Source organism: Oncorhynchus nerka, unplaced genomic scaffold, assembly GCF_034236695.1.
Source record: "Oncorhynchus nerka isolate Pitt River unplaced genomic scaffold, Oner_Uvic_2.0 unplaced_scaffold_1328, whole genome shotgun sequence".
NCBI classification, from domain to species: domain Eukaryota; kingdom Metazoa; phylum Chordata; class Actinopteri; order Salmoniformes; family Salmonidae; genus Oncorhynchus; species Oncorhynchus nerka.
In genome coordinates this window covers 34,323-46,628 of record NW_027040028.1, presented here as the reverse complement: position 1 = coordinate 46,628, position 12,306 = coordinate 34,323, and the positions used below count along the sequence as shown (strand labels likewise).

Sequence of the window (12,306 nt, the reverse complement as noted above, 5' to 3'; positions counted from 1 at the left end):
ATCTACTTTGTGCATGACACAAGTCATTTTTCCAACAATTGTTTACAGACAGATTGTTTAACTTATTATTCACTGTATCACAATTCCACTGGGTCAGAAGTTTACATACACTAAGTTGACTGTGCCTTTAAACAGCTTGGAAAATTCCAGAAAAAAATATGTCATGGCTTTAGAAGCTTCTGATAGGCTAATTGACATAATTTGAGTCAATTGGAGGTTTACCTGTGGATGTATTTCAAGGCCTACCTTCAAACTCAGTAGCTCTTTGCTTGACATCATGGGAAAATTAAAATAAATCAGCAAAATAATTGTAGACCTCCACAAGTCTGGTTCATCCTTGGGAGCAATTTCTAAACGCCTGAAGGTACCACGTTCATCTGTACAAACAATATTACGCAAGTATAAACACCATGAGACCACGCAGCCGTCACACCGCTCAGCAAGGAGACACGTTCTGTCTCCTTGAAATGAAGGTACTTTGAAGCGAAAAGTGCAAATCAATGCCAGAATAACAGCAAAGGACCTTGTGAAGATGCTGGAGGAAACAGGTACAAAAGTATCTATATCCACAGTAAAACGAGTCCTATATCGACATAACCTGAAAGGCCGCTCAGCAATGAAGAAGCCAGTGCTCCAAAACCGCCATAAAAAAGCCAGACTACGGTTTGCAACTGCACATGGGGACAAAGATTGTACTTTTTGGAGAAATGTCCTCTGATCTGATGAAACAAAAATAGAACTGTTTGGTCATAATGACCATCATTATGTTTGGAGGATAAAGGGGGAGGATTGCAAGCCAAAGAACACCATCCCAACCGTGAAGCACGGGGGTAGCAGCATCATGTTGTGGGGGTGCTTTGCTGCAGGAGGGACTGGTGCACTTCACAAAATAGATGGCATTATGAGGTAGGGACAATTATGTGGATATATTGAAGCAACATCTCATTACATCAGTCGGGAAGTTAAAGCTTGGTTGCAAATGGGTCATCCAAATGGACAATGACCCCAAGCATACTTCCAAAGTTGTGGCAAAATGGCTTAAGGACAATAAAGTCAAGGTATTGGAGTGTCCATCACAAAGCCCTGACCTCAATCCTATAGAAGATTTGTGGGCAGAACTGAAAAAGCATGTGCGAGCAAGGAGGCCTACAAACCTGACTCAGTTACATCAGCTCTGTCAGGAGGAATGGGCCAAAATTCACCCAACTTATTGTGGGAAGATTGTGGAAGGCTACCCGAAACATTTGACCCAGATAAACAATTTAAAGGCAATGCTACCAAATACGAATTGAGTGTATGTAAACTTCTGACCCACTGGGAATGTGATGGACGAAATATAAGCTGGAATAAATCATTCTTTCTACTATTATTCTGACATTTCACATTCTTAAAATAAAGTGGTGATCCTAACTGACCTAATACAGGGAATTTTTACTCTGATTGAATGTCAGGAATTGTGGAAAACTGAGTTTAAATGTATTTGGCTAAGGTGTATGTAAACTTCTGACTTCAACTGTATTACCTACTGGGCCAGAGTTACCGCTTTCAAGAAATGGGACACGGACATGGACGCAAGAAAGCCCGCTACGACCTCCGACGAGACATCAAACATGCAAAAGGACAATATAGGAGGAAGGTGGAATCCTATTACACCAGCTCCGACGCTCGTTGTGTGTGGCATGGCTTGCAGACGATAATGGATTGCAAAATGAAACACAGCTATGAGTTGCCCAGCGATGCAGAACTCCCAAACAAACTAAATGCCTTTTATGCTCGCTTCGAGGAATATAACACTGTGCCTTGCGTGAAAGTTGCTGTTTTTCCAGATGACTGTGTGATCTCGCTCTCTGTGGCCGATGTGAGAAAAACGTTTAAACAGGTTAACAATCACAAGGCCGTCGGGGCAGACAGAATACTGGGACACATTCACAAAGCATGCGCAGACCAACTATCAAGTGTTTTCACTGACATTTTGAACCTCTCCTTGTCACAGTCTGTAATCCCAACATGTTTTAAGCTGACCACCATTGTCCCTTTTCCCAAGAGCTCCAAGGTAACCTGCCTAAATGACGATCGTCCTGTCGCACTCACATCTGCAGTTATGAAGTGCTTTGAAAGGCTAGTCATGACACACATCGACACCATCATCCCAGACACCCTACACCCACTCCAATTCGCATACCCACAGAGGATGCAATCTCAATTGCACTTCACGCTGCCCTCTCTCACCTGGACAAGAGAACGATAACTACGTGAGAATGCTGTTCATAGACTACAGCTCAGCGTTCAACACCATAGTCCCCTCCAAGCTTGGGACCCTGGGACTGAACCCCTCCCTCTGGATCTTGGACTTCCTGATGGGCTGGCCCCAAGTGATGAGGGTAGACAACAACACCTCTGCCACGCTGACCCTCAACACTGGGGACCCTCACGTGTACGTGCTTAGTTCCCTCCTGTACTCCCTGTTCACCCATGACTGCATGGCCACGCACGACTCCAACACCATCATCAAGTTTTCTGACAATACGATGGTGGAAGACCTGATCACCGACTGGCTGCATCACCGCCTGGTATGGCAAATACACCGCCCTTGACTGCTAAGCCCTACAGAGGGTGGTGCGGACAGCCCAGTTCATCACTGGGTTCGAGCTCCCTGACATCCATAACCTCTGTATCAGGCGGTGTCAGAGGAAGGCCCGAGAAACTGCAAAAAGACTCCAGCCACCGAAGCCATAGACCGCCCGGCAAACAGGCTCCAAGAAAGCTTCTACCCCCAAGCCGAAGACTGCTAAATAGCAAGACTGCTAAATAGTCAATGAATTGTACCTGAACTATCTGCACTGACTATATCTTGCACTGACCCTACGCACACTCACTAGACAATATATACACCCTACGTTGACACTCCCACACAAAAACCCATGCACATTCAACATACAATAAATTCAAACACATACACACATAACAAATACACGCACACCGACATAACACAAACACACATACATACACATTACACACACACACACTTTTATACTCGTCTTATGGTGCTGTTGTTCTTTATTTTACTCTTATTATTATCTACCCTGATGCCGAGTCACTTTACCCTGCCTTCATGTACATATCTACCTCAAATGCCTAGTACCTCTGCACATTGATCTGGTACTGCTACTTCCTCTACATAGCTCCATTCATGTGTATTTTATTTTATTCCTTGTGTTACTATTTTATTTTATTATTATTTTTAAGCTCGGCGCATGTGACAAATACCATTTTATTTTATTTGACGTATTTGTACTACTCTACTTTTAAGTGCTTTAAAATCTTTACTCATTGTTTTATTACGGAATGAGTGAGATTCTAGTCAGCACTGGGAATGCATGCTAAGAGTGTAGAATTTTTCAGGATGGCCACATGGTAGCTAGACCTCCAATTCTCCCGGGGAAGAATGGTTGAGTTCAATTAAGGGCCTCGACCCCATTTCCCCCTTGTTTCCCCCCCCTCCTTTCTCCCCGCCAAGACTATTTGAATAGGCGCTCTGACTTGCCTTATTTGCATATTAAGATTTCCTCACACACACAAAACACTGGGTCCGTTTTCCACAGTCAATTTTTGCTTATTGTCGCGGGAGATTCTCATATGCTGAACATCAAGCAGGTTGGTATTTCCCGTCAACAGATGGGCATGGTGACGTATTTACAACCCAGTGCTGGTAACTGTGTGGGGTGAACGCGCTCTAAGGTGACGCTCTTGCAGAGGAGAAACAGGTTTGAACATACCGTGTTATCAGCTGCATTTATCTGCATAGTATTGTCTGCTAGTGGAGCTGGGCCGTATGCCAGGTTCAAGGAGGGAAAGACAATAATGCTTTGTCTCTCCTACTTTTTATTTCTCTCTCCTTCTCGGACAGAGATGTGAGTCTGGCTGGCTCTCTGCAGCTCTCAATCCCTCCTCTGACAAGTTCCACAAGTCCAGCCACAACAATGGATCGCAATCTTCACAAGTCCCCCCCCCCCCTCCTGTAACAGATGTTTTGCTTCTACAAGGTCAAATGCGCTTTTGTTTCAGTGTAGACAATTATTATATAAAGCACCATATTCAATTTGATTGTGTTATAATCCCCCCACCCCCCACCCCACCTAACAAAAAGAGAATCACAGTTGATGGACATCTGCCGGCTTATTTTTCTGTGGTGGACTGATGGGGCTCATAATGACCAAATGAGATTAGAGATAGGTGTTGGCCCTGCCGTGTGACTGTGGAGGTAGGCCTCTCTCTATCTCTCTCTCTCATCTCTCTATTTCTGTCTTTCTCTCTCTCTCTCTCCAGCTCTCTTTTTTCCATGCAGGGTTTCACAGCAGAGTGTTGTTTATTGATGCAGTAGTGTGCATCCATGTTGTGGAGGGAGAAGGGAGGGAGGTGAAGGGAGAAGGTAGGGAGAAGGGAGAAGGGAGGGAGATGAAGGGAGAAGGGAGGGAGAAGGGAGGGAGATGAAGGGAGAAGGGAGGGAGATGAAGGGAGAAGGGAGGGAGGTGAAGGGAGAAGGGAGGGAGATGAAGGGAGAAGGGAGGGAGATGAAGGGAGAAGGGAGGGAGATGAAGGGAGAAGGGAGGGAGATGAAGGGAGGGAGATGAAGGGAGATGAAGGGAGAAGGTAGGGAGATGAAGGGAGGTGAAGGGAGAAGGTAGGGAGATGAAGGGAGATGAAGGGAGAAGGGAGGGAGGTGAAGGGAGAAGGGAGGGAGGTGAAGGGAGAAGGGAGGGAGATGAAGGGAGAAGGGAGGGAGATGAAGGGAGAAGGTAGGGAGATGAAGGGAGAAGGTAGGGAGATGAAGGGAAAAGGTAGGGAGATGAAGGGAGAAGGGAGGGAGGTGAAGGGAGAAGGGAGGGAGGTGAAGGGAGATGAAGGGAGAAGGGAGGGAAGTGAAGGGAAGAGGGGTGGGCGTGATTACCGGGCTGTTCCCTAACAGAGCAGGCCTATGCTCTCATTGGCAGCTTGTGACTGTCGCAGAAACACACAAACATGGTACGGTGTGCCTCTGCGTAGTTAGGTGAATCTTGCGCATGAATTCAGCATTGTGTTGGGAGCGAAATAATTAAGAATGCCTGGTTGCTATTTATACTGTGCTAAACAATGGGAGCTCTGCTGGGCTGCGTGAGGCCTGCTGCTGAAGAGTATATTACTCTGTCATTCTACACCTCTTGACCCCCTCAGCCCGTGTGCTGACGGTCAGATTGGACGAAAAGACAGGCAGGGTGGTCACTCTCCTCACCGCTCCATTCTCCATGCTAATCATTATGAATAATACATTTTTATTTATAGAGAGCTCTTCACTAACTCTGAGAGAGTTCGAGGTAGTTCAGAATTGGTGAGCAGTGTAAGTACGGCGTATCCAAACACTGTTGTTAGGGGGGAAATTAACAATATGGACATAGTACACAGAGCAACAGAGATGTTTGGTTCTTATTGTAAGTGCCTGTTTCAACACAGTAACACAACATGCATTGTGCAGCCAACCTAGTAACTATTACACCAATAGATGCTGCTTATACATTTCTGCAAAGTCTATCTAAAGCTTCAAAAGTCTGCACAATTTCAAATAGAAGTTGAAACAATGGTTAAGTCATAGATATGATAGTAAGCTGGAATACCATTTTGGATTTTTCCACCATGTCACATTGTCACTGTGATTATTAGACAGAAATCCTCACTCCAAATGAAGTTTTCACATCACATTTATTGACCAAAACCAAGTTTTCCCCCTTTGAGTTTGCTGGCAATAGAGCCAAGTGCCACCTCCTCTGACCAGCTCTCCCACCTCTCTTTCTTCCCCCAATGCTTCTGCCAGGCCTGTGGAAGCAATGCAATTAGACAAACACAAACACAACTTCAGCTCTTTAAACCACCAGGGAAAACGCTGACTGCCCACTTGTGTGGGGACGACTGAGGGAAGCTGCCATTTTGACATTAACTACACTTTTGTGATAATTTTATCAGTTTTTGCTTAAATGTTAAACTTCTCTGCGCCAAACTTCCTTTACTTTAGTCGTACAACATTCTGTCAACGAGCTTTCAGCAAAATATGAATAGCATAGTGACAACATATTAAGACTTTACCTCTTGTTTTTACTGTAGTTATTCTTAACTAGCTAGTTCATTTATGTGAGGATTTCCCAGAATTACTATGGGCTTAATGTTGGCCTCTTGTTTGACTGACTTTAGTACTTTGGGTTTAATCCTGCTGGTTTGGGGAGTGTTTGAGTTGGATTACTTCATCGTGGCCTTGGTAGTGTGGTTCAGTTCTGGCTAGGAAGAGGCAGGGAGGCATGTGGGGGTGAAAAGAGTGGTGTTCCTCAATACCGAATCAGCCGAAACCAACAGACATCAGAGTGGTAACGCGGTCCAAATCCCTCTGCATGCAAATGAAAAAAGGCAACAATAAACGTGGCAGAAGAACAAGGTGGGCACGCAGTCTTTAGGTCCCTTCTACCCCTCTCTCTCTCTTTTTCTCTCTCATTCACTCTCTCTCTCTCCCTGTCCTTCTTTCTCTCACACTCTCTCTCCCTGTCTTTCTTGCTCTCTCTCTCTCTTCCTCTCTCTCTCTCTTCCTTGTTCTGTTCCCCCCTCTCTCTCTCTCTCTCTCTCTCTCTCTCTCTCTCTCTCTCTCTCTCTCTCTCCCTCGCTCCCGGCTTTCTCCAAAACCCTCCTGGGTTTGATGTGGCTTAGGGGAGGAGTTGGAACAGGGGACAACAGAAATGCTGAGTTATCTCTTGCATGCAGTGTGGTGGTGTGGCTCTGGCCCTGTGTGTTTGTGTGTGTGTGTGTGTGACCAGCGCAGTGTAATCTTGTGGAAATGAAAGGTGCTGCCGCACACTGGCTGGGAGATTACAGTACTGCTCTGTCACGCTGCCAGGACAGACTACCGGCTGAACAGCTTCATCGCTCTCCCTTCTCTCCCCTCCCTCTCTCTCTTTCTCTCTCTCTCACACACACTTACATTCTCACCCTCCCTCAATGAAGCTGCTTTCCCTCCTTCCCTCCCTCCTTCTGCCTTCTCACCCGTTACAGCTCTCTTTTAGCCACGGTCATTTAGAATTCCCTATTTTTCTGTCTGTTTCTCTTCCTTCCTTTCTTTGTGTCTCTTTCTCCCCCCACCCCTCTCTCTCTCTCTCTCTCTGTCTCTCTCTCTCTGTCTCTCGCTGGCTCCCTCGTTCTCTACTCTTCAACTCACACTATTTTCTCTCACCCTCTGCTTCAGTTCTGTCATGGTGATCACCCCCTGCCCTGCCCTCACACGGCCCAGTTGAGTTCCCTCCACATCCAGTGCTGTATAACTGAGTCACAGGACCTCATCACAGAGCTCCATAGATGGGCTCTGTCTCTACCGTACTGTACCGCTCAGCTGCACCCACACAGTCACACACACAAGCTGCCTTTGACTGGGGCTTCTCAGATACATGCTCTGTGTAAATTAATATTGTGTAGCTACAGTCCTCTATGGCCCACAGTCCCATCTCTCATGGCCCTCTGCTGGGCTAGAGTATAATGTTTCCTGTAACTGTTAAATGGGTCCTTCATTTTGTGCTACATACTATGAATACTACATACATGTGTATGTTGTCATACCTAATGGTCCCAGAATGTGTTCTTTTGCTGCCTTTGGAATTGTATTATATTGGCATGTTACAGCAATGGGCTAAAATTGATAAAGTGTAAAGTTAAAGTGGAGGGTTAGGCTAAAACTCTCTCTCGTTTCCTTTCGGTAAAGGGCTGGCTGTGTGAGCTTCTGCGCTGGAAGGAGGACCCCAGCCCGGAGAACCGTACACTGTGGGAGAACCTGTCCATGATCCGCCGCTTCCTGAGCTTGGCCCAGGCAGAGCGTGACGCCATCTACGAACAGGAGAGCACGGCCGGCCAGCAGCAGCACCACGCCGACCGGCCCCCGCACACAATGCACATGTCCACTGACCCCATGCAGGTGAGGAGGCAAAGACGTGCACATTAATACATACATGCACACACACAAGCACATAAATGTACATAGACATGTACATACACACATACACACACGTACATATGTGCAGTGGACACGCATACACATCCATTGAAGATGAGAGGAGATACACACAAAAGCACAGACACCAACTCTGATGTCTGTACCCACAGAACCCAACTCTGATGTATATGTCTCACACAGACCCACTACAGGTGAGAGAGAGAATTTGTATTCTTTCATTTATGTTGTGATTTCAAATAAGCAACCAGTATTATCCCTTAGTTTTACATTGTAATTATCTGGTGTTCATAATAACCAGCAGTAAGGGGACATTTCTACAAACGATCTCTATTAATCACAAACATAGTAAAAGTCAAAGTTTGTGTTTTTAATGAAATACTTTTTCAATTTACTCTTACTTTGAACTTATCTAAGTTTTCCTTTTAAAAGGCAGTTTGCAAATTAACCCAAAAACCTGAGACCCACTTTAAACTTTTAAAATTGTGAATTATAAACATAAATACTTAAATTAAACATAGTGGCAGCTGAATGGCTGATCAGTTATTTTGTTAGCCAGAAACTTATGGCCAGTTCCATGTAAAAGCACCAGTGTAGAAATAACATAATCATATTTTTCTCATCGAGCCTAATATCAGATTTAAAAAAGTGAAAAGAAATGACCAATTTGGGATACTTCGCAGAAAAGTTAACCACTAAGGAAATAGAAATGTTTTGGCTTCCAGTAAAATGTCTCAGTACTGTGATGCATAGAGGAACTACTGACACTTGAACCTCTGTCAACTCAGGTCAGTCGACTGATTAAAAAGCTTGTCCTCAAGAGAGACCTGTTGCAATGCAGTGATTCACAGACGTGGAGAGAAGCTTCCTTTATTGAAGCTCGCTATATGTGTGTGTTCTAGTGTAAAATTGGATCTTTGAGTGAATATGTGCAGCTGGCCGGTAAGCTATCTGTAAAGTGCTGTGTTTTCTAAACTTCATTACCAAACTCCAATTGGAGTGTGTCTGACTCAGGGAGAAACAAACTGTTGTGTGGTCAATAGAGAGCACGAGTTGCCCACTCAATGCAAACAATGAGACATTTTAGGAGTAATGTGTCATGTGTTTACACTAGCGGGATACTGACGGCAAAGCAAAGCCAACGTTAGCATTCTCACACCCATGGCAATCGGCGGCGATCGCGTTTTGAATTGTACACACATTGAGTTTGTTTATCGTGGTCTGGCAATATATTTTGAATGGGGCCTGATAAGCTCGACAGTACCAACCAGAATGGACAGTTTCCGTGTGAATTATCGGCGTCTCAGTGTCTTTCTACGTGTTTGCATGCGTGTGTGTCATGTGTGTGTGTGTGCGCGTGCAGGTTTGTATGTGAGTACTGGTGCCTCTACCCCACAATGAAAGACACAATTTCCGCATGAAAAAGAATCCCAAGAACTGATTACATTCAATAAGATATTACATGGAAATTCCTCCAGCGGAGCGCCTGTTCTGTACACAGTGGGCCCATTCTACACAACTCAATTGATTTGAATGAAAGGCGTTATTAAGTCGCCGATAAGTGTTCACTGATAACATCCTGTCTCTTGCCCCCCACCCTCCTTTTACCACCACAGTCTCAGACCCATCAACCGCCACAGCAGCAGCACCAGCCCCCCATGTCCCTCCAGCACCCTCCCAGCCTCCACTGTCCCAGCAGCCCATGCAACAGCAGCAACCACCCATGGGCCCTCGGCTGCCCCCTCGCCAGCCCTCCACCGCTTCCCCGGCAGAGACAGAGGACGAGGGCCGCGGTGGCGGAGGCACCAAGGCTCGCTCCGGCGGGGGCAAGATCTCCCAAGAGGCCCTAGGCATTCTGCAGAGCTTCATCCAGGACGTGGGGATGTACCCAGACGAGGAGGCCATCCACACCCTATCGGCCCAGCTGGACCTACCCAAGCTCACCATCATCAAGTTCTTCCAGAACCAGCGCTTCTACGTCAACCACCCGGCCAAGCCGCCCAAGGAACCCAGCAACAGCAGTAGCAGCAGCCCTGCCTTCGAGGAGGAACTGTCGGAATTCAGGGAGGGCAGCGCCGAGCTGCTGAAGGAGCTGGAAGAGAGCACACAGACCAACAGCACCATCTTCTCCATCAAGATCGAGGAGCACCTGGCCCGCTCTGAGGCCCTCTCAGAATCTGACCACGAGGCCAAGGAGTAGAGAGAGCAGCCCCCAGTCTGAACACTGTGCTAAAAGAGTAGTGTTGCTATACACACAGAGACTGAATGCAATGCTAAAGGGTAATGGTCTGGCTAGCGCAGTGCGACCGCTGCGAGGGAAAAGAGTAGTGTTTTTATCAATGCAGAGTCTGGACTCTATGCGTACGATTAGCGTTTATATATCAATGCAGACTGAAAGGCTACGCAACGCTAGCATTCTCACGCTGAAACCCTCCATTTCCACAGACTACAGTAATACGAATAAGTATTGCTTTTTCTGATTTTGTAAAACTTGTATTATTCACTGTAAAGACTGATGCATCATTTAAATAATCTGCACAAAAAATTATTTGAAGTATGTTGCCGTGGATATTTGCTGACTGCACTTAATCTGTCTGTCGTTTTACACTGATTTCCTTTCTTTTTGAGCTACTGATATTATAATAAAAAGCCCCCATGGAGTTTGATAGGATAGGAGGTGTTTACGTATGTGGTGTTAACTGGATTTTTTCAAATGCATATGAAAATCGAGGACCAAGTGGATGACAAGGTCTTAATGATGAGGTACTACGTCTGGAAGCCTGCTGGCAAATTAGTTATTCTTTGAAAAAGCGAAAAACATGACAGTGATTACGGATCACTCAAACTCTGGAACCCAAAACGCACCCCAAGTGCGTCGCCGAGAATAGCTCAATCGTTACATATTATTTGTTAGGAAGAAATATAAATATATATATAGACATTATATTAACTGTAAAAAAATACAGTCTTAAAGAAACTATGCCAATAAATGCCTTGTACTATATGGCACTGCCGATTAGATTATTTTGCAAAACCTTTGTCACTGTAACTTTTTGAATCAGCCACACAGTTTAAAAATGTGAATCACAAACTCTGTTTTTTGTTGTCTTCTACATTATTTATTTGCAGTTCATGCAGTGTTTCTGATGTAATTACTTTTTTTGGAAAGTTTGTTACATAGAGCTTTTTTTTTTTTTTTTCACTGATCCTTTTCTATTTATAAATGTAATTTTGATGGGCAGTAAAAACAAAAAGTGTCTTAACGTTTTAAATGGAAAATGTGCTTTAAAGGTTGCCTATAAAAGTGCTGTATGTCAAGCAACTCATGCTACAAGCTTCACAATTAATGTTGTATGCAATTTTTACTATCATGCAAATAAGCTTAGGTAAATTACTAACCTATAGAACACCTTAGAGAGAAAAACATATGCAATCTGTGTGAATATCGATGTCTGCAATGTGTCTTCCTTTGGTTAACAATCCAATTCAAGCTATTCCTGTATAAATATCCTGTATACATTTTTTTTTCTTTTTTATGAGTTTATTTCAATGAGAACATCAGTTATTTTGTTACAACTGACTGTTTTATAAGTGTTTCTCGGTTTCTTTATGCAGAAATTGTCTAACTAGGAGTGGTTCTTTATTGTTAATTACACAATTAAACTGTTTGTATTGTACCCCAGATTCTTGCCATTCATGTGACCACTCTACTTGCACCCATAGAAGAAGATTTCACTTACCATATTCAACAGTATGTAACAACATATAATGACTTTTCAGTCAAATTAGTTTATTTTTTATCCTAAAAAGTGTAATACTTGTAAGTATCACAATTTATAATTGTCCTTTTTTTTTTTTTTTGCAAAAGTTAACACTTTTAACAATATGTGCATATCCAGTACCTTTGAAAACCACTGTACATGAGCTCCACTCTTGCATCTTTTATCTTGATACTCTCCTGAGCGTCTGAAGTAGCTGTGAGACCTGAACAATAAATACAAGTGGGGTGTTAATTCCTGTGCTAACGAAGCCCTCTACAGGGAGATAACGTATCAAAACAGCACAGGTTCCCTGACCTCTCCCTGAACCCCAGGTGAACTCAGGTGTCTGTCTGCTCCACACAGAAATTACCTTTACCTGTTAACACCCTCAGATATGTGCCAGCTAGTCTGGGCTGGATTCCCTCAAGGTTTTGCTCTTTTTTTCCCTTTTCAAAATAAAGGCCAGTGTAACATTGTGTGTGTTTGAAGCAAAGGAGGAGAAATGCACAGATGCTTGAATCTCATATTCACATA

The 12,306-nt window shown here is 44.4% G+C and overlaps 1 protein-coding gene across 1 annotated transcript in view; it reads left to right on the top strand.

The window, feature by feature from the left end:
* The window catches only part of LOC115141119 (DNA-binding protein SATB1-like), a 43,775-nt gene extending 32,087 nt beyond the window's left edge, over nucleotides 1–11,688 (top strand). Inside the window, 4 exon segments of the mRNA XM_065015715.1 lie at nucleotides 7,766–7,975; nucleotides 8,164–8,205; nucleotides 9,628–9,685; nucleotides 9,688–11,688. Coding sequence (XP_064871787.1) covers nucleotides 7,766–7,975; nucleotides 8,164–8,205; nucleotides 9,628–9,685; nucleotides 9,688–10,211 — 834 coding nt within the window. The 3' untranslated portion in view covers nucleotides 10,212–11,688.
* Nucleotides 11,689–12,306: the final 618 nt, after the last annotated feature.